We start from the raw sequence: 23,185 nt of genomic DNA on the forward strand, positions 1-23,185 counted from the left end.
ATCTCTCCTAGAGGGGAGAGATCTGTCTGGCTGTGATCAGGTGTATCTACACTGCACTCCATTTGCAAGGGTGCTGAAGATATTGCGCAGCTTGGCAGTTTTTTTTAATTTCCATCAGGAATCTGGATGTGGTATCCAGTTTCCTGTCAGTCCATCCAGATTGTCCATCTGCCTCAATGATGCAGTTGAAGTCTCTGGTCAGAATGACCCGCTGGGGAGTCACCAGCTGCAGGAGCTCCTGCAAGATGGCAAGCCACTCACTCTTTTGCACCTGGGGTATACGATTCTGTAAATGACATCTGCTAACTGCCTAATACCTCCTCAACTTCAGAAAAGATGAAGGTACCTTTTCATAGTAGAATGCCCAGGGCCAGAAGAACCTCAATTGTTTCCCCGACCAAATCAAAGGCCTGTAGGTCCACAAGTTGACCGTTTTCTGTAGCTGCAGGTAAGCTAACGAAGAAGCATGTTGCATAGCAAATGTAACCCATCTTCAGAGTTTATAGAATTACAATGTCCAATCACCTACGGTCTTGACCCTAGGGTACTCCCTGCATCCACATGATGTGAGTGAACTGTTGGACACAGTCCACACTGACATAGCCATTCTGATCCTTCCTTGGGGGGACATTTCCCTGATCCAGCGTCATGAGGATGAGAACCAAGCTGGGAAGGTCCAGTTCTGAGTCTGACAGCAGAACTGTTGTACTCTGCTCCTAATTTGGACCATCACAGCTCTGGTTGCCCAGAGCTGTGGTGCAATGGGTATCCCTTGGTTCCTGATGACTGGAGGTTGGGCTTCACTGGGCCCCTCGCCAACGTCTGGTGTTTCCAGGTTGGGGGTGCTCCTCTCCTTCTCCCCCATGGTGCTTTTTGTTGGGTTCCTTTTTTTGTTGGTGGCCATCTCTCCGCATGTCTACATTGTCAGAGGAACTGCTGTTATGCCCATCATTCAGCTGCTTCTTTCCATTTGCTATGGGACTAGGGGTCCCAATGCATTTTTGTTTTGTAGCTGTTTCTCGCCAGCAGCCATCCCCGCCTCCTTCGTTTCTCCTCTGCTATTGGCACTGTCTGTTCTAGTGGAGATTGGGTCAGTTGCTTTGTTTCTGTGCTGACTGCCTTTTCCTCCTCCCCGGCCTGTCCTTCCTTCTGGGTGCCCATCCTTTCAGGATTCTTGCTGAAGGGTGGCACCTTACCATCCTTTGGTTGACCACAGCTTGTGTTGCCACTTCCGGCCATATGAGCATATGGGGCACTTCCAGTCTTGTGCAGGCCTTGTACAGGTGGCCAGGTTCCCCATATATGTTGTAGCTTTTGCACTCCTTGTCATCATTAGTCAGGTGGCCCTCTTGTTTGCACATCCTGCTGAGGGTCACTTTGCAGTCTGCTACCATGTGTCCTGACCTCCCACAGAATTGGCACACTCTAGGCCACCCCACATATGTCAGGTAACCTTGGCTACCTCCAATTGCAAAGCTGGAGGGCCAGTGGAGGATGTTCCCCACTGGCATCCACCTTCATCCACATCACCTTGACCTGTTGTTTGCTGGTCCAGATTCCAAAGGTGTCCACTATATTGGTGGACTCCTTCAAGCTGTACTTACCTTCCCAGGAAGGTCAAGGTATCTGCTGCTGGGACATGGGGGTTGTACATATGGACTGTGACATCCCAACTCCACTGTGCAGGGAGAATGAACAGTGGTGCTGCAGACAGGAACGAGAGGGGATCCTCACCTCCCTTCTCCTCAAATACCTTCAGGAGATACTCACATTGCTTCACGCTCCTGAAGGCCACATCAAAGTAGCCCCTGCTGGGAAAATCTTACAGACAGAAAGCATCTGCTAATTTGGAAACTGAACAATTCAGGAGGACTTCCTTCATGAAGATGGTCTGTTTGACCAGAGATCCTTCCTTCACCTTCTTCACAGTTGCCCTGACTGTATTGCAGACCTGGTGACCAAGGGTGCGGGCACTAGCCAGAGGCCTTAGCAGCTAGTCACTGAATTGGTGTTTGGCTGAAGCCAGCAAAAAGACGCCACCTGTTTCAGCTCAGTTCAATTTACAATCCTCCAGTCTTGCTCGCAATCACAGTCCAGCGATGATCTCAAGATGTTCTGATGACAAAACTTCTTAGTTCAGACTCATCCAGGGAGACCACCTTCTGGATCATGGTACCACCCCTGCCAAGTAAATAATTTAGTTTGTACCATTAATGAGCAATATTCTGGTTTCTTACCTACAGTTGCAGGTGGTCATTGGTTGGAGTTAGGCCAGCACATCAACTGTTACTCTATATTAGTAGCCAGAAAGGAGGGGGATTCGAATTGCGAAAACAGAAAATGCTGGAGAAACTCAGCAGGTCTGGCAGCATTAGGTGAATTTCCCTAACACTTTGTTTTTATTTCAGATTTCCAGTTCCAAGCAAGTGTCATTGGGCCCAAAACGTTAACTCTGATTTTATTTCACAGCTGCTACCAGACCTGTTGAGCTTTTCCAGCAACTTCTGTTTTTGTTCCTGGTTTACAGCATCTGCTGTTCTTTCGGTTTTTATTTGAACATTTTTATCTTGTTTTCATCATCCTTTAATTGTACGTGTTATGTAATGGCCTGCACGATGTTTCAAAGGAATTACAATTTTCTCCAACTCAACAATTGCAACACCAAAGTCCACTTGCCTGCTTGTTCATCAAGGATAACAACCACATTAACAAACCTGAGGCAGATATTTGAACTTCAGTCCAGCTTACAGTTTCACTTCCTAAGCAACCGTTAACATCATTTCCATCACAGTATTGCATTCCCTCCCCCACCTCACATATTCTGGAGTCCTGTCAAAACACTTATTCAATCACCCTCTGAGCTAAGCTTTCTCAGTGATCCTATCTCCTGTGTTTTGCCCTGCATAAGCTACATTTTGTGTATTACTTTAGCAGCCAAATTGCATCTATACCAAACCTTGTTCACTTATCACTAATGACTCACTGGCCTCTCCTGGCTCCCTATTCTTCATCAGATTAATTTCTACTCTTGGTCCTTCTTTAAAAATCATGTTCTCACTACATTCTACCTTGTAACCACACCCATTATCAATTTTCAATTTTCATACTGTACTTTTTTAGTTCTAACATGTAGTGTATACCATCTCTTTACTCACCATCATCAGTGAGAGAACATTTGTCATTATACCCCATACTCAGGAACATTTCCCATCCCTACTATAACAGTCAGCATGTTCAAAATCCTCATCAAACTCTGCTCAGCTACAACTTCCATCATATATATATTTCTTCCTCTTGTTACAGATCTCTTCTTCTGATTTTGTTTTTACTGTCTCTCCTCATCAACACATGTTCCTTTGTTTGTCATCAACTTATCTTTCAAAATAGTCATTTTGATCTGTTTTCTCATTACTAACTGACAATTTAAGAAGATCACACTTGCTTCCCAAACAAAGGTAATCTAAAGAGAAATTAACTGCTTTTATAATGTTTTCCAAAACCATCCATAGGAGCTAAAGCAGTACAAATACAATATTCTCCAGACTAGATTGCATCTCTGGAATTCCACTTGAATTTGCTGTAGTGAATGTAGTAAATGATCCTGTTCCAAGATTGGGGACAGATTCTGAAGTTTTCACTGAGAGTTCCATTCCAGCACAATTACACTGCTAGAAGAGGATACATCAACTCTTCTGATGGTTTTAAAATGCTTTGTGAAATTTGTAGCAGATATAATTGTGTGTTTTGTCATTTTCTTTCTCTTTCAAACATACATATGAAACATGCAGCACACCTACTTTTAAAAATACTTTCATATACCCACTACTTGATTAAAACGTATGAAATTCATCTTCTAGAGTTTTTTTTCAATTACTTGTGAAAAGGGCTCAAATAAAAGCTCTCAAAGTTAGAGCAAAAATTTTAATTGGGCTATGCATCTATGAAAATTGGATACACTCCACGGGTTTGAGGAGCTAAATAGCTACCTCTTCCCATGTACCTAATGGAAGCAGTAAACAAAATCAGAGCTTTTCACAGAAATATGAAGTAGCATTTTAAGAGCATCAGAAGTCAGGAGTACAAACTATAACACACGACTCAGTGTGTTAGTGCAGTTGAATCAATTGCTTTGTGAAATAAAACATTTTTAAATTGTGATTGCATAACTTTAGACATTAGGAATTTTCATTACTGAGGAAAAGAATGGTGTAAACATTTCATAATGCACTTGATGTAATAAGAGGAATGTAGCGTCCGGCTGTTACTATCAGAGTGAGCAGTTTCCACATGTTCCTCATTGTAAATCTGCGTATTAGGTTCATAATGGAAAATAATCCAACAATGTGATGTTAGAAAGTAAAGATGCAGGGAGATTTCTAGTATTTGCTTTGTTTATTATAGATTTATACACATACATTCAAATAAGCACTATTTAATCATTCCCAACATTCCATTTTTAAAAATACCAGTTGTGAATTCACTTTTCACACCAACTTCTTTATTCATTAGCCCAGCATGGTCTGAAATTGTAACCAATTTATGCAAAATGCACTCTGAGCACCTGTAAGGTAGGTGCCATATGGCCTCAGTGTTCAATTGTTTGTGAAATATACACACAAATTTCCTGCAGTGTGTGCAAAATGTCATTTTAGTATATATCCGCATTTTGTCAATTGTATGCGAATCCTCGGTGACCTCTCTGAACTATTTCATTTTTTTTATATATCGTGTGATTGGTAAAAACTTTTTTTGTTCCTTTTTCATTTATCTAATTTAAGTTTAAGATTAAAAATGGCAGGAGTTCTCAAACCTGTGTTATGCTCCTCTTGTTCAATGTGGGAGCTCAAGGACATGGCTGATGTCCCTGACTCTTTCACGTGCAGGAAGTGTGTCCAGCTGCAGCTCTTGTTAGACCACATGATGGCTCTGAAGCTGCAGATGGCCTCACTTTAGAGCATATGTAATGCTGAGGGGATCGTGGATAGCACGTTTAGCGAATTGATCACACTGCAGATTAGGATTGCTGAGGGAGAAAGGGAATGGGTGACCAAAAGGCAGAGAAAGAGCAGGAAGGCAGTGCAGGTGTCCCCTGCGGTCATCTCCCTCCGTTTTGGATACTGTTGGGAGAGATGGCTCACCAGGGGAAGGCAGCAGTAGCCAGGTTCATGGCATCATGGCTGGCTATGCTATACAGAAGGGCGGGAAAAAGAGTGGAAGGGCTACAGTCATAGGGGTTTCGATTGTAAGGGGAGTAGATAGGTGGTTCTGTGGTTGAAAACAAGATTCCCGAATGGTATGTTGCCTCCCAGATGTACAGGTTAGGGATGTCTCAGATCGGCTGCAGAACATTCTGAAGGGGACGGCGCACAGCCAGTTGTCGTGTGCATATAGGCTCCAATGACATAGTTAGAAAACGGGATGAGGTCCTACAAACAGAATTTAGGGAGTTAGGGAACCAAGTTAAAAAGTAGGACCTCAAAGGTCGTAATCTCAGGATTGCTACCAGTGCCACGTGCTTGTCAGAGCAGAAATGAAAGAATAGCCAGGATGAATGCGTGGCTTGAGAGATGGTGCAGGAGGGGGGAGTACAGATTTTTAGGACATTGGGACCGGTTCTGGGAAAGGTGGGACTATTACAAATTGGACAGTCTACACCTGGGCTGGACTGGAACCAATATCCTTGGGGATGCTTTTGCTAATGCTGTGGGCGAGGGTTTAAACTAATGTGGCAGGGGGATAGGAACCAGATATTGGACGGGTTATTGGACAGAAAGGAGGTAGTAACTAAAGCCTGTCGGGAACTAGACAATGACATCAGTGTGACTGAAGGGAAGAGTAGGCAGATAGCAGATGATGAACACAAAGGGACAGGTGGTCTGAGGTGCATTAGTTTTAATGTGAGAAGTGTAGTAGATAAGGCAAATGGACTTAGGGCTTGGATCGGTACCTGGGAGTATGATGTTATTGCTTTTACTGAGACATAGTTGACGGAAGGGCATGATTGGCAACTAGATGTCCCAGGATATCGATGCTTCAGGCGGGATGGAGAGGAGTGTAAAAAGGGTGGAGGAGTTGCATTACTGGTTAAAGGAGATATCTCAGCAGTACAGAAGGAGGGCACTATGGAGGACTCGAGCAGTGAGGCACTATGAGCAGAGCTCAGAAATAGGAAGGGTGCAATAACAATGATGGGGGTGTACTACAGGCCTCCCAACAACAAGCGTAAGATACAGGTACAAAAATGTAAACAGATTATGGAAAGGTGTAGGAGCAACACGGTGGTGGTGATGCGAGATTTTAATTTTCCAAACATTGACTGGGATTCACTTAGTGTTAGGGGTCAAGATGGAGCAGAATTCATAAGGAGCATCCAAGAGGGTTTTCTAGAGTAGTATGTATATAGTCCAACTCAGGAAGGGGCCATACTGGACCTGGTGTTGGGGAATGAGCCCGACCAGGTGGTTGAAATTATAGTAGGGGACTACTTTAGAAATAGTGACCACAATTCCGTAAGTTTTACAATAGTCATGGACAAAGATAAGAGTGGTCCTAAATGAAGAGTTCTAAACTGTGGGAAGACCAACTGTACCAAAATTTGGCAGGACCTGGGGTATGTAGATTAGGAGGAACTGTTCAAAGGTAAATCCACATTTGATATGTGGAAGGCTTTTAAAGAGAGGGTGATTAGCATGCAGGAGAGACATGTCCCTGTGAAAATGAGGGAAAGAAGTGGCAAGATTAGGAAGCCATGGATGACAGGTCAAATTGTGAGATTAGCTGAGAGGAAAAAGGAAGCATACATAAGGTCTGGGCGACGAAGCTTTGGAAGACTATTGGAAATGTAGGGCAAATCTGAAACGAGGAATTAAGAGGGCTAAAAGGGGACATGAGATATCTTTAACAAACATGGTTAGGGAAAATCCCAACGCTCTTTATTCATTTATAAAGAGCAAGAGGGTAACTAAAGAAAGGATTTGTTCACTTAAGGATAAAGAATGAAAGTTACGCGTTGAGTCAGAGAAAATGGGTGACATTCTTAACGAGTACTTTGCATTGGTATTCACCAAGGAGAGGGACATGACGGATGTTGAGGTTAGGGATAGATGTTTGATCACTCTAGGTTACGTCAGCATAAGGAAGGAGGAAGTGTTGGGTATCCTAAAAGGCATTAAGGTGGACAAGTCCCCAGGTCTGAATGGGATCTATCCCAGGTTATTGAGAGAAGCGAGAGAGGATATAGCTGGGGCCTTAACAGGTATCTTTGCAGCATCTTTAAACACAGGTAAGGTCCCAGAAGACTGGAGAATTGCTTAAGAAGGATAGCAGGGATAATCCAGGTAATTATCGACCGGTGAGCCTGACGTCAGTGGTAGGGAAGCTACTGGAAAAGATACTGACGGATAGGATCTATTCCCATTTGGAAGAAAATGGGCTTATCAGTGATAGACAACATGGTTTTGTGCAGGGAAGGTCATGTCTTGCCAACTTAATAGAATTCTTTGCGGATGTGACAAAGTACATTGATGAGGGAAAGGCCGTAGATGTCATATACATGGACTTCAGTAAGGCGTTTGATAACGTTCCCCATGGCAGGCTGACGGAGAAAATGAAGTCACATGGGGTCTGGGGTGTGCTAGCTAGATGGATATAAAAACTGGCTAGGCAACAGGAGACAGAGAGTCGTAGTGGAAGGTGGTTTCTCAAATTGGAGACCTGTGTCCAGTGGTGTTCCACAGGGATCTGTGCTGGGACCACTGTTGTTTGTGATATATGTAAATGATTTGAAGGCAGGTATAGGTGGTCTGATTAGCAAGTTTGCAGATGACACAGAGATTGGTGGAGTAGCAGATAGTGAAGGGGACTGTCAGAGATTACAGCAGAATATAGATAGTTTGGAGAGTTGGGCAGATAAATGGCAGATGGAGTTCAATCCGGGCAAATGCAAGGTGATGCATTTTGGAAGATCTAATTCAATAGCGAACTATACAGTAAATGGGAAAGGCCTGGGGAAAATTGATGTGCAGAGAGATCTGGATGTTCAGGTCCATTGTTCCCTGAAGGTGGCAACGCAGGTTAATAAAGTGGTCAGGAAGGCATACAGCATGCTTTCCTTCATTGGACGGGGTATTGAGTACAAGAGTCAGCAGGTCATGTTACAGTTGTATAAAACTTTGGTTTGGCCACATTTAGAGTACTGCATACAATTCTGGTTGCCACATTATCAAAAGGGTGTCAATGCTTTGGAGACGGCACAGAAGAGGTTCACCAGGATGTTGCCTGGTATGGAAATCACTAGCTATGAAGAAAGGTTGAGTAGGTTAGGATTATTTTCATTAGAAAGACGGAGATTGAGGGGGGACCTGATTGAGGTCTACAAAATCATGAGGGGTATAGACAGGGTGGATAGCAAGAAGCTTTTTCCCAGAGTGGGGGGGCTCAATTACGAGGGGTTATGAGTTCAAAGTGAGAGGAGGGAAGTTTATGAGAGATTTGCATGGAAAGTTCTTTACGCAGGGTGGGTGCCTGGAACGTATTGCTAGCGGAGGTGGTAGACGCAGACATGACAGTGTCTTTTAAGATGTATCTGGATAGGTACATGGGATGGGCAGGGAGCAAAGGGATACAGACCATTAGAAAATAGATGACAGGTTTAGACAGAGGATCTCGATCAGCACAGGCTTGGGGGGGGGGGGGGGGGTGTGCCGAAGGGCCTGTTCCTGTGCTGTAATTTTCTTTGTTCTTTGTTCTATGTGTGTTGCATTGGTTTTCACATGTACATTGATAATACCAGTTCTACCTCATCACTACTTCTCACAACAACTTCACTGTATTAAGAAGGATCTGTAGAAATTTCCTCTGGTTAACCATTGGTAAGGTTGAATCTATTGTTTTTAAACCCTGCTGCAAGATCTGTTGTCTTGCCACAGACTCCATCCTTTTCTGTAGCAAATGTCTGAAGCTGACAATTCACAATTGTGCATCATATCCAACTCTGCCCTCACTTCATTCCTCTACTTCATCCGTACATTTGTTGGGATTTGAGGGTTATGAGGAAAAAGCAAGGAAGTCAATTTCAGGATTGTCAGATCAGCGTTAATCTCATTGAATGACAGAGCAGACTCAGTGGGCTGAATAACCTACTTTTGTTTCTACAAATTATGGCCTTATGGAGCTGAAGGGTTCTATTTAAGAGAGATTGCAATTTTTATGGACTGCGGCAAGACATCATAATTGTCAGCATTGTATCATAACTTAGAAGGAGAGAGAGGATAAAAACAAAATACAGTGTTATTCGATGTTTCAAGACACCCAAAGCACTTCACAATCCCTTGGATATTTTGAAGATTTTGAAGCATGTCAATTGCTGTCAGGACAATTTTTCATGCGATAATCCATGTCTTTTTAGACCTATTTTGCAGGAGGATAGTGACATGAATGTCTAGGATTACAGTTTGTTGTAGACAACATCCAACTGGGAGTAATTAATCAACAAAATTGAAAGCTTATTTCCTTCAATCATAACAGTTCTTCTGTAATCAAATGAAGCATTATAATCCAAATGTTTCATTAATAGACATAAACATTGTGATAGGGTGTGGTAACAATATGCGCTTATGCAATATATATTTCCAGACAGTTAGTGCATTGCAACAATGAAAAGCAGAGATTAACAATATTGTGAACATATCATATCCCTTGTTAGTAACATTTTCAAAAAGAGCACAATTGAGTGTGGTTTTTAACCATAAGAATTGGAAGCAAAATTAGGCCATTTGGCCCATCAAGTCTCCTCCAACGTTCAGTTATGGCTGATATGTTTCTCAACCCAGTTCTCCAGTTTTGTCACTGCAACCCTTGATTCCCCCTACCAATCAAGAACCTATCTATCTCAGTCTTAAAATACACTCAATGACTTGGCCTTCACAGCCTTGTGCAGCACCACATTCCACAGACTAAACACCCTCAGGCTGAAAGAATTCTTCCTTATCTCTGTTCTAAACAGTCACCTCTTCTCTCTGAGACTATGCCTGTGGGTCCTAGCCTCATCCACTAGTGGAAACATCAGCCACTCTATCCAAGCCTCTCAGTATTCTGCTAGTTTCAATCAGATCCCCCTTATCCTTCTAAACTCCATCAAGTGTAGACATAGAGTTCCCCAACCACTCCTCATATTACAAGCCCTTCACCCCTGGAATCATTCTATAAACTTCATCTGGACCCCCTCCAATACTAGCACATCCTTCCTTGGGATCCACAACTGCTCACCAAATTCCTTTGTGGTTCAAATTTCCAAAGCCTTTTCCTGTTTAAAATGTAATCTAGGCCTCTATTTTTCTTACCAAATTGTGTGACCTCACACTTTCCCACATTGTGTTCTATCTGCCACTTCTTTGCCCTACTCTCCTAGCCTGTCCAGTCTTTCTGCAGCCTCCCTTTTCAAAACTATCCACCCCTACACCTATCTTTCTGTCATCTGTAAATGTCGCAACAATCCCCTCAGTTCCTTCCTCCAGAATGCATCAAAAAACCCATTGTCAGCCATCAAAAATTACTGCAAAAGATGTTGGCAATGAAATAAATAATAACAATTAAGATCATTAACCTCTACCATACCTGCTACAAAAAGGAAACCACTTATCCCACAGATACATTGCCTACTGTAGCCTGTTCAATTCATTTAAATACAGGAGATGAATTGGGAGCTGAAGGGTTAATCTAGGCAACGTGTGGTAACTGGCTCCAAACAGTTCAGTGCATTCACATCACTTCGCTGGGTATTGTAAAAAGCCACCGTTTTTCTTTGCAAATGACGAAGTGAATTATCAGACAAACCCATTTTAACGAAGGGCGCTAGTCAATAGGAGTAGTTCGTCCGTTGTTTCTCCTTTGCATCCAATTTTCAATGGAGCCAAAGAACTGTGAAGGAATTGGCGAAGTGGTTTGCTTTTGGAACTCTTACTATCTTTGAGTGTTGTTTGATTGCTTTGAAATATTTCGACTGTTTCCGAGCAGTTGTGAATTTACATTTCGGCCGGGGTTACCTTATCCGAACTCAATAAAAAAAACTCGCTTATCCGGGCAACAATGTCATACTCTCTCTCTGTTCTCCCATCCGGAGCACAATAAATAAACTAATCCAGGCGTTTCTAAACTAACCTTCCATTGCAATCGGCAGGCATATCAGTGCAATTATTACTGCTTTGTGGGTTTTGACGGGTAGCTTCCTGTTTGTTTTTTTTAAGTACGTTTATTGCGCGGAAAATGGTTTTAGGGAATTTCTCCCGTTTTAAGAACAACATTCTAATTGGTGACTGGATGTTTTTACAAATTATGACGAATCTTGATCAGTTAAACGTCCTTGATGTGGTACTGAATTTTGTCCCACTTGTTACTGTTCTTACTAAGTATCATTAACTCTAGAAAGTGAGCCTTCTACAAAAAAAATTGTCTCTGACCAAGTGTACTAATTTTCCATTTTTGCGGCTTTCATGCAGTTTGATTTCTGGCACCTCATTACAACGATGCTTCCTGAATTGGTTACCTGCTCTTTTCCTCAGGGCGGTCTCCGTCACCTTTCCCTTTGGTTGCATTCTCTGTTTTGAGCCTTTCGTTCTCTGTGTTTCTTCGTTGAGTTTTTTCTTCGCAGCGGAAAGTTGGTTCTGCATCCTCCTCAACAGAATAACGGCGCCAGTTTTGGCATCGAAGGCTGTTCTCTTAAGTCATAAATAATGCAAATGTAAAAATAACTTCTGATCTTCTTGTTGATCTTCAAAATTCAATTAAAACGCCTACTAATAATTACTTTATACTTTTACATTTATCACTTTCCCACTTCGTTTAAATATACACGTAACACTGTTTCATTTCAGCCTTGTAAATCTTAGATTTATTTATAATTTTTATTACATTTTTTCTATCTTTTTAGCTTCTTTACATAATTTTTTTGCGTATATTTATTTTTAATTCCAGCTCTATTTCTCCTTCTTTCTTTCTCTCCTTGAACGAAACTTCTATTGATACTAACAAGTAAATGTATACTTCTGTGTATATGAGATGGGCAGGTGGGGGAAGGAGAATCACACGGAGCCGAAAACAATGTTATCCATCTGATATTTTGACGAGTTTGAATTGTAGAAGGGAATGGACAAGATATAGCACACCGTCGACAATCCAACTCCAGATCCAGGGCTCGATCTAAACAGTCTGCCGGTCCCTCATGACTTTTGAAAGTTCTTTTTTATTTTTGCTTTGCTTTTATTTAAGATGACCTCATTGCACATAGTTTGGCAATTAATCATTTTTCTGCATTTCCTTTCACCCCCAGTTCACTTCTTCCGCATTTTTTGTGTGGTTTCTTCACAACACTCCCGTCACCATGTCTTGATTTATTTACTGCATATTTCATTTTGGGGATGGTTATTGCTCCCTCTTATGGGCGCTAACTTGTGTTGTAGTTTGTCCGTTTTGATAGGCTCCTAGTGTAATGTAAGATACGCTGTGTTTCACTGGATCAGTTGTGCGCGTGCTTATGTGAGTACGGGTATGTTAGGGTATTTCCAGCGACATTAAAGCTTATCCCATTGAAGCAAATGAGCTGAATAACATAACAAGAACATGCTAAGTGAATATTCAAATAGTAGGTTTGTGTTTGCATGTTTTAATTTAAAGATTTGGGTATGGTATTTGTATTTGGCTAATTCTGTTTGCATAAACGCAATCAATGTTATCACTGTATTACAAACAGATATACCCGACGCGCAAGTAAATCATTTTGTTCTACAAGTCTTCCCAAAATAGTGAGGTGAGATTCTGTATCTGATACCACCTCTCACACTAGCACCTGAAGAAGGAGTGAGACTGAGAAAGTTTGTATTTTCAAATAAACTTGTTGGGCTGTCACCTGCTGTCATGTGATTTTTGACCTTGTCCATCCCAGTCCAACATCAACACCTCCACTTCATAAACAACTAACTATAGGAACAGGGGATGGATTTATCCCATTTATTTAAATGGAAAGGAGAATGGAGTTTCAGTATACACTTATTTTCAAATTAAGTATGATAGATAGTGCAAGTGATCTTTGTGCCCAAGTATTTTGTGTTAAAATTAGAGAACAGAATCACAATGGTTACAGCACAGAAGGCTGTCACTTGTCCTGTTGTATACATGCCAGCTCTATACAAGAGCAAGTTAATTGATATTGTGTATGTGGACTTAATGTCATTTGAAATGGCATTTGTTAACAATGTATAATTAATTACAATGCTGCTCTAGTGATCTAATAATCTGGACATGGTGTGTTCTAACTGGTTCACTAATGTTCATTCTGGATGAAAACTAGCCATCCTTATCCCTATCCTTACTGGCCTGCTACATTCATCCACCTCTACACCCCCATCCTTTTCAAACCCTGGTTTGTATGAGGACCAGTATGTTTGACTGCTCTGTGAAATCTGGGAGCAAGACATTCAGTTGCAAAAGCCCGTCTTCTAAGGGCAACTAGGGATGGCTAAGAAATTATAGTTTCACCAGGAACGTCCATATATTGTGAATCAATAAATGACATCGGGTTTACAGGACTAATTTCACCTGAGGGCATTCCCCAATCAATGAATTGCTTTTCTAGTGTGTCCACTGTTATTACATAGCCAAATGCAACAAATTGCACTGAATAAGATCACCTGGGACGTGTAAGGGAAAATCATCAGCCAGGACATCAAAGTTTCTTCTTCTTTTCTGAAATATGTAATTAGGATTCAAATAAACTCCGTTGCTGCTGGTAGAACACTAAGTCAATATTTTGCGAAATTCTGACTATTTGGGCAAAATAATTGGCGTACAATGTGATGCAGAGTTAGAAGCTGATTTGGTAATGTTCCTTACCTCTATGAAGAGGGCTGCTGTTTAAAGACCTTCAACGTGATGGGCCTCAACCTGAGTCTGAAGAGTTTCTTGTTTCTCATTGAATTTTTTTCTCTGGGGTAAATTCATCCTCTGTTCTGATAGTTTGTTGCTTAAATTTCACCTCACTTTTTCATGAAGACTTGTAGAACAAAGTGACTTACTTGTGTTGCATGTATCTATCTGGCACAACCATAATCAACTGTTTTTTGCTGGATATTTCCAACTTGGCAGTGACATTCTTGACATATAAAATAGTCAAAGAGCTAAAACTAAACTATGGACCAAGGACTGAACTTTAATATCAAAAACATTATCTTTTAAAGTTTTGATTTCTGAAGAAACATCCTCAACTCTACTATGCAATGACCCATGTTAAGAGTTCAGCCCTTCTGCTGTCAATTATCTCAGATAGGCCTGTTCTGGCCCTTGCTGAGCTTTAAATCAATGAAGCACCAGCACCTTGACAAACAGGTCACTTGTACTCCATGCTCCCTAGCATCTGGCCTTTTTAACAAAGAGATTATACACAAGACCAGACAAGGCTTGACATACTCGCACAAAAGTAAGATACTGCAGGCGCTATAAATTTAAAATAAAGAGAGAAGATGCTGGAAATTCTTTATACTTGTATCATCCCTAACATCCTGTGTCCTGGCACATGGTCTTTGCTTGTTGTCCTCCATGCCTGGGAAGAATTGCTGTGTATATCTAAAGCACCTTGGTTAAATTAGTATCCACACTTTATTTTCCCAGCATTCATCATTCAGGAATTTCTGAGTGTTTATATGGATATGAATCTGTGCTAATATGCATGAAATGAATTAGATGAGCAGCAGTTTTTGCTTTTGTCAATAAGCACTTGGCTGTGCACCATTAATCTTTTACGAAGGAGTGTATCGGCATAAAGAACAAAGAACAAAGAAAATTACGGCACAGGAACAGGCCCTTCGGCCTTCCAAGCCTGCACCGATCGAGATCCTCTGTCTAAACCTGTCATTTATTTTATAAGGGTCTGTATCTCTTTGCTGCCTGCCCATCCCATGTACCTGTCCAGAGACATCTTTAAAGACACTATCGTGTCTGCGTCTACCACCTCTACTGGCAGCGCGTTCCAGGCACCCACCACCCCCTGTATAAAGAACTTTCCACGCATACCTCCCACAAACTTTCCTCCTCTCACTTTCAACTCATGACCCCTAGTAATTGAGGCCCTCACTCTGGGAAAAAGCTTCTTTCTATCCACCTTGTTGATACCCCTCATGATTTTGTAGACCTCAATCAGGTCCTCCCTCAATCTCTGTCTTTCTAACAAAAATAATCCTAATCTACTCAACCTTCCTTCAGACCTAGCACTCTCCATACCAGGCAACATCCTGGTGAACCTCCTCTGCACCTTCTCCAAAGCATCGACATCCTTTTGGTAATGTGGCAACCTGAACTGTACGCAGTACTCTAAATGTGGCCAAACCAAAGTCTTATACAACATATTTATGATATCTGTGAAAAAAAATTACTTGTCATTGAGCATGTACATAGATGGGTTTTGTATCTGTAAGTGTATAGTAGTGCATTTTAGTGCAATTTGTGGAGGAGGTGTGTATTTGTGGATTGTTGCATGGTTTGAATATTGTATGATGATATCTGTGAAACAATGTTCATACCTGGTGATTCTGTATTTTCAGATGATGAGTTTGACATTTGTATATTATGTATGAAATGTGAAAATTGTTTGTGTCCATGGTATAACAAAATGATAAGTGTCTTCATGAAAAAACGTTTCTGGCTTTACAAGTATATTACCAAGATTGTAAGGGTTGAGTTGGAGAGGTTGATTAGACTGCGACTTCTTTCCCTGGAGCGTAGGAGGCTGAGGGGTGACTTTATCAGAGGTTTATCAAATTATGAGGAGCATAGATAAGGTGAATTGCCAGGGTCTTTTCCTGAGGGTAGGGCAGTCCAAAACTAGAGGACATAGGTTTCAGGTGAGAGGGGAATGATTTAAAAGGAACCTGAGGTGGCATATCTTTCACACAGCGAGGTGGTGTATATATGGAACAAGATTCTACAGGAAATGGTAGAGGTGAGTACAATCACAACATTTTAAAAGGCATTTGGACAGGGACATGGATAGAGAAAGGTTTAGAGGGAAACAGGCCAAATTCAGGCAAATGGAATTGGTTCAATTTAGGAAACCAGGGACAAGTTTGGCAAAAAGGGCCTGTTTCCATGCTCTATGATTCTATAAATCTGCGGCTGTGTGGTTTTGTATATCCGTATGCAAACAATGTGTGAAGACGCTTGTAGCTGGGGAAAATGCTTTGCATGTGTTTTTGCACCAAGTGTATATGGTGACGATTGAGAGCGTGGATGTGTATTTATGGCAGCCCATAAGTTTACATTAGAATTGGACATGAGAATGCTTTCATGTATAAATTGTGGATTGGACATTTTGTGTGCATGAATAGTGTAAGTGGGTGTGGATATGAAGGTGTGTGATTTGGTGTCATTAGAAATATAATTCAAGTGAGTGTGAGTTGGTTGTGAACCTGTGGTAAATGAGATCTGGTGTGGGTGTGTCTGACTGAGAATGTGAGGTGAATGCGAATATGAGTCCCGGTGTGAATGTGGTCTAAGTGGAGTAAGTGTGTGTGGGTGGTGAGTGCAGGGCAGGGACTTGGCTCGCTTGTCATTTCCAGATGTGTGCTTGAGTGTCTCTCAGCTGCTGCTCGGTGACGAGAGGCGAGACCCAGACAGACAGACTGAGATGAAAAGAAACCGCCCTCCTCACTTTGGGCCACTTCACTTTCCTCTAATGCCGACTAAGAAAATCTAATACCTCTTTTCAACGCCTGAGTGCCTTTCGCGGACTAAAGCGTTTGGCGAGGCGCTGCCGAGCTAACTGAGCTTTTCAGCCTCTTGTGGAAAAAAAAATCCCTCTCGAATGACAGCCCGAAAGCGGAGTCTCTGCAACCGGAGCCAGAAGCAGATCCAAAGGCTGTCCCAGAGCCGGGGCAGGAGGCAGGTCGAGTCGTGTCGTCTGCAGAGTTTGGGAGCTGCACTCGAATCTGCACACAGAAACAAACCTGCAGGATTCACATCGACTGAAAGCAGAACAGTCCCTGGAGCTAGGGCGAACTCGCCTCTCTCTCCTCCTCACCCCTCCCCTTTTCACCCCAAAGTTTGCTGTTAGACATTTCAAATCCGGCATCTGTCCACAGACTTTTATTTGAAAAAAAACTTTTAAAATTCTCTCGTGAAACCGTCTGTTCTCAGATAGGGGGGAAAAAAGTCACAGAGACCTCAGACCCGGACACCATGCAGAAATGGTAAATATTTTTCCTTGATTGATTTTCTTTACATTGGAATTACTGACCTGATTCCTGGAAGTTGTTACTCATATGCCGATGTGTCACAAAAAAAAAGTTTGTACAAAGTTTCTCCCCATGACGCCCCTCTCAATAAGCGAGGCCTGTTTCTTTAAAGAATGCTTTGGGGTTCGGGTGATATTTGAGGGAGGGAGGGAATGGGGTAATGTTGGAGGAATCTCTCCCCAACGCTCTATAATTCTGTTTTTTGCAAATTTTCGATTTTTGTAATGACGTTTTTAAAAAAAACAGAGGTGCTGTGCGTGTTTCTGTGATTGTGCGTGTGATAGTGTGTTTGTGACTGTGCTAAAGCTGGTTATCCCATTCCACTCCCATTCCCCTCCCTTCCAAACACACACACACGCTCTTTTCTAGATGGTTTGTTAGATTTTCCTTGACTCCCTTTACTCCAAGGGTTAGGAGGTGTATAATAAGCATTAAACAGGAGATGCATTGATTGCATTTGGAAGGTCTTGCTGATGTTTCTGCTGTTCTGTTAATGTGCCACGTCCAGTGTCAGTGATCAAAGCCACTGGTGAAGTGGAGGAGATCTCTAATTGTCATCTGGAGGCAGCTGAGGAGTATCACTTGCATTCATGTGTCACTTTCTCTCCCTGTGTACAGTTTATAAGGTTTAGTTTGTTGTTAAGTTTGGCTTTGCCTCCTTCCTGGAGAGGCAGCTGATTGCTTTTCATTTTGCCTGTCAGAAGACCCTTACAGAACAACAGACAACATTTTGTTTTTTTGACAACTGTTCAGTCACCCCTTGTGAAATGTTTCTGCCTGCTGGGTACTCTGTGAATGTGTGTCTGTTGCTTAACACAACATTTTGTCTTAATGGCGGTTCCTGTCAGAGATGTTTCATGCCTGTGTAAGTGGTGGAGTTGAGAGTGCCAATTTGCATTCCACTGGTGTCATTTGATTACTTTTATCTGTGTAGCTTCAAGACTAGTTCAGACCTACCATTTCATCTTGGCATATCATGAGTGGTTGGTGTGTCATCTTTGGAAATTCAGGCTGTTTTAGACACAAGAAAAAAATCACTTTCATGTTGCAGCCACAGTCTCTTGCTAACTTGTCAGCAGCAGGAGAGTGTGATTCACAGACACCCAGAAGAATGGAGTAAGAGGAAAGTTTGAGTAGTACAATAAGCCAGTGGACAGGTAATGTGTGACATCCCATGAGGGCTTAAGTTAATGAAGAACAGGTTTGCTTTTCTCTTCATGCTGACCTGACTCTTTACCCATGGTTCATTTTTTTCATTTCATCTTATCCCAGCAAATTGATGTGCTTTTTCTTCTCCTCCACTATTACTTAAGGGAGAGGAGATAGCATTTTAACTAAACCACTTCTTTTCTACCATTGTCAAATCTATAGCATTTAACAGTCGCAGCAAAAAAAGACTTTCTAATATTCTTTCACCAGCCTTTCAGTCTGTTGTCATGCATTTGCTTTCGTGCACTTGCTGATGCTGAATTACAATACCTGGTAATTGAGGAACGAAATTTCACTCAGATGTCAGAGTGCCTTGCCCATCCTTAGCAAGACAGTCTATTAAAAACTTAATTTGTGAATGTTTTCAGTTCTTACAGTGGCAAGATTCAGCAGATTACTTTTTCAAAATAAAGGAGAGTATCAATTTTGGAACAGACAATATCTGTAGTGCCTCTATAGATTTGGAAGAGCATTAATTACTTTCTAAGTAGTGTCAGAAAAAATGTTTCAAATGAAATAATTCCGAACTGGTGGAAATGGCTGAGGCAGCAAAAATGGTCCATAAAGGATGAGGAGCACATTTAGATGCGAAGTAGTGCATTTGTATGTAATGTTTGAGATTGCACAAAAAGAATCAAAATGTAAATCACAAAGATAAAATAATATTATGCCCCCTCAACGTTAACCATCACCTACATAAATGTATTTTTAAAGCATTTCAGATTAGTTGCAATTCGATACAGGATGCCATACATTATAATGTTCCTGCTGTACTATGTTCCAAATTATGGGATTAAATAGTGTGTTGAAACATTGAAATGGAAGTATTGTTATGCTGAATTCAATTAATAATTCAATTTTGAATTATGTTAAAAGTCTAGACAGAATGTTTCTTCATTTAAATATATCTGTTATTTAAGGTGAACCTGAAGTCCTTTAGATGTTTGCTCATTGTGGTTGACATAATCCATTTTTATTGATTGAAAATTAGCTCTAAATTATTTTGCATAATCTTCATATTTTAATACTTAGAATACATTTTATAAAGGCTCCGTTTGTGTAATATATTGCATGACTAGCCTATGCAGTCTGCATGGACAATACAATAACAACAACAGAAGTAAAATGCTCCTTATAAATTATAAAACCGTATGCAAAGAGATTAGAATACGCAAACTTGATAAGGACATTTCATTTGTGAATATCTTCCAATCTTTTGCTGTCAATGCCCTGTTTGTTTCACATAACCAGTGATATCGTTTAGAAGTTTGAACAAAATTCTTATATCTCCACCATCACAAGCTAGTCAAGTGAACTCAGGACTGCCTTACAAAGTCTCATTGGCAATCTTGTTCTAATTGGAAAAGTTCAGTTGTATTATGCACTGAAATGTGCATTTGAAGCATGTGTAATGTAGTAGGCAATCAGCTGATAACACGTTTTTGAGATTTGCAGTTAATCCTGAAGTTTTGAGAGATAAATGTAAATACCAATCATTGCCTCAAAAGTGGTTGTCATGATTTATTTCATTGACAAAAAAAGGTATTCAGCCTGGTAAGTATAACATGGAACTATTTTACTGATAGGAATGTAGAATTTGTAATGATTTGCTGTGCCTTGACAAGCTATGTACTGTACAGTGATTAAAGTGTCCAATCTTTGATTTTAAAGGGCAGAATAGATTTATTATGTGTTTTTAAAAATGAGATCATTCAGTTAGTAAGCTGTAAATGTGACTAAATGAAACACAAAACAACAATTTGCAGAAAATCTCAGCGTGCTAACACTAAAAAGTCAAACAATTGCTGTTAATCTAGAGACTGTACTTGCTAATCAGCATAATATATTTTTAAAAAAAGAAACTCTACCATAATCGAAATGAAGGTAACTTTGAAATATTTCAGATAGCTTGATTTTGAGTATCAGAACACATCTTTAATGCCTACAACTCCAGAAATAAGCTAGTCAATATGGAATGCTTTAAAAGCATGTTCATAGAGTGTCAAACTCATAAGCTTAAACAGTGTTAAAAATGTATGTTTAATTATACAATAATTGTTTGAAATAACTTGTTTTGCTTCTGAACACTCAGTAACTTTTACTTAAAATTAATGTGAAGAAATGTAGTATTTTGCATTCTAGTTTGCAAGCAAATTGGAATTCGGTCAATGGCAGAACATATACATTGTGGGGGTTTTATTCTAATTATGGAATATATACTTGAAAGCATTAGATCACAAATTTTAGTCCATAAATTCAGGGATAAATAAAGTTTACGCCAGCCAATAGGTACCTTGTTAACATCTGGTTAATGTGCCAAAAGTGCTATTTTTGCTAACTCTTCAGAAGTAAAAAAGCACTTTATATTCCAGCTGCAGTGAATTTGAAGCCCATGCCTGTTCATACTGGACCAGGCAAGTGCTCAGTTTGCTCTGTGCAAGAATTCTACTACATTATTTTTTGAATACAATTGAAATGCATCTTAAACCATACCAGCATTTTGCATCAAAATATTGATGGTTTTCAAATTTAAAACTTGAAAACTAGCCCCTGTTGCCAGCTCAAATATCCACCAAGCATGCCTAATTTGGACCAAATTAACATTTAATACAGAGTTTTAGACAAGAAAATTCTTTTTAGACCATGCATGCCATCATGAGCAGTGGCCAAAGTCCCATATTGTTAAGCATTTTCAGCTTATCATATATAACGGTATAAGAATGCCAATGTTAATACTTGTTACATTTGATCTCTGAAGTGGAGTGGAATTTTCTACTCCTTTGATTACTGTGGCCAATTGAGAGAAATGTAGAAAAATACAGCAAAAGTGAAAATATCAAACTCTCAACTTCAAAAAAAGAATTTTCCCCTTACATTATAAAGAAGGAGTTCAGATTCTTGTCAGTGACTGACGACGACCTTACTTTAATGCATTTGTGATTAATTGATAGCCCATCTCCCCTTCTTTCTATGCAGCTTCCAGTTCTCCAATTCTTGTATGAGAAACTATTCAGTTACAATTCCCGTTATGAAAGCAAGAGCGGTAACCTGACAGCAGCAACTCAGCACTTTGTTTCTCTGGGCCTTCATTCAACTTTGTCTCCATTACACATCCCTGCATTCTCCACGCACACTGTTCTCCATGGTTCATCTTATTAAGTCAGCATCAGGCCTGCTCAAACATCACTTCAACCCTTCAGTACTTTGCTTTGATTTGGTCCGTAGGGATACCGACGACCTCCATGCTCTTGCCAGGCCGATCTGTATGTAGGGACACGTGCATCTTGCACACCTGCACAAGAACCCTCTTATGGCTTTTAGCTTCATTCCTTAGAACTGACACACTTAGCAGTTACCTGGAGGTGCTCAGTCTCTGGGTCTTACATTGTATTTTAATGCAGAGATAGAGACAGCTAGTGAAAGTATAGATCAACAGAGTGGATATATTGCTGCACAGCACTATGCAACATTCACTGTCTCACTGATTGGTGGACCAATTCTTCCTGCCCTGAGACAATGGAACAGGCTGAGTATAATAGAAGTGTATGAAAGAACACTTACTGGTGATGCAGAAAACAGGATTAGGTGTCCCCAGTGATTGAGCAGGATGTACAGAGGGCAGGATGAGTTAATAGTTTGGAAGGATGATGTGGGCGAGAATTAATGAGTGGACAAGATACATGAAATCATGAGATTTGAGGCCCATGAGCGTTGGTGAATAGTGTTTGCAATTCCAGTTAGAATGAGTGGTGGCCTTGTGAGTAGACAGTGAGAAGATGGTGACACTTTCTTAATGGAGCAGGATCCTGCACCCCTGGGCTCTGCATTTAATCTGGGTCACAGCGCTGACCCAAATTGCCAACTTTGTCCAGAATGGCTGCATCTAATGATGTGGTCTCCTTTGTCGGTAAGCATGATATAGAATTAGAATTAGAATAAGAATTAGGTTTTATTGTCATGTGTACTCAAGCACAGAAGTACAGTGAAAAGTTAACAAAATTACCATTCTCCAGTGCTATCTTAGGTGTGAAAACCCAAATTGAAAATAAAAACCATTTAAGATACATAAAGCAGAAATTTTAAAAAAGCACGATTGTAGAAAAACAGAACCCAGAAGAAATGAGGCAGAGCCCATATTTAAATGTCTTATAATAAGTAAACAGAAGCATGTCCCTATTCTCCACCATGCCATCAATTGGCACCTCCATGTCAAAGTTGGCAAACTGAAAGGGTTAACTTCCCTCTCTGAGCCATTTCCTTTGTGATAACAGGGTATGACCATAGTCATGTAAAGGGCAGCTCCTGGCTTGCAGTGTCTGAAGTGCTGAAATGAACACTGGAAGGTTCCAACATTGTAAGCACCACCAATTCTCCTGTTGCACAATTCAAGTAGTTGGATAGTATAGATGCAAGATGCATAAGGAGGCTTCACTATTATCCCCATCCTCAGTGTTGATGATACCCAGTATATCAGTGCAGGAGATGAGATTGAAGAATTCACAACAATCTTCAGCCAGGAATGCCAAAGTGAATGATTTATCCTAATGTCATTCCACAGGTCTCCAGCCCCGTTGGTATCAGTTCAGCCAATTTTATTCACTGCACACGAAAGTAGGAAATAGCTGAAGGCACTGGTTATTACCAAGTCTGTGGGCCCTGACAACATTCTGGCAATAGCATCAAAGACTTGTGCTCCAGGA

At 40.8% G+C, this 23,185-nt stretch overlaps 1 protein-coding gene across 2 annotated transcripts in view; it reads left to right on the top strand.

Moving 5' to 3' along the window:
- The first annotated feature begins 16,981 nt into the window (after positions 1 to 16,981).
- Positions 16,982 to 23,185, top strand: part of bnc2 (basonuclin zinc finger protein 2) — a 550,876-nt gene continuing 544,672 nt past the window's right edge. For both annotated transcript variants that reach the window (XM_059643758.1, XM_048528060.2), the window contains exon 1: positions 16,982 to 17,231. In XM_059643758.1, the coding sequence (XP_059499741.1) occupies positions 17,221 to 17,231 (11 nt within the window). In that variant the 5' untranslated portion in view covers positions 16,982 to 17,220. The remainder of the gene's footprint in view (positions 17,232 to 23,185) is intronic.

The sequence above is a fragment of the Stegostoma tigrinum genome, chromosome 3 (assembly GCF_030684315.1).
Source record: "Stegostoma tigrinum isolate sSteTig4 chromosome 3, sSteTig4.hap1, whole genome shotgun sequence".
In the NCBI taxonomy this organism is placed as follows: Eukaryota; Metazoa; Chordata; class Chondrichthyes; order Orectolobiformes; family Stegostomatidae; genus Stegostoma; species Stegostoma tigrinum.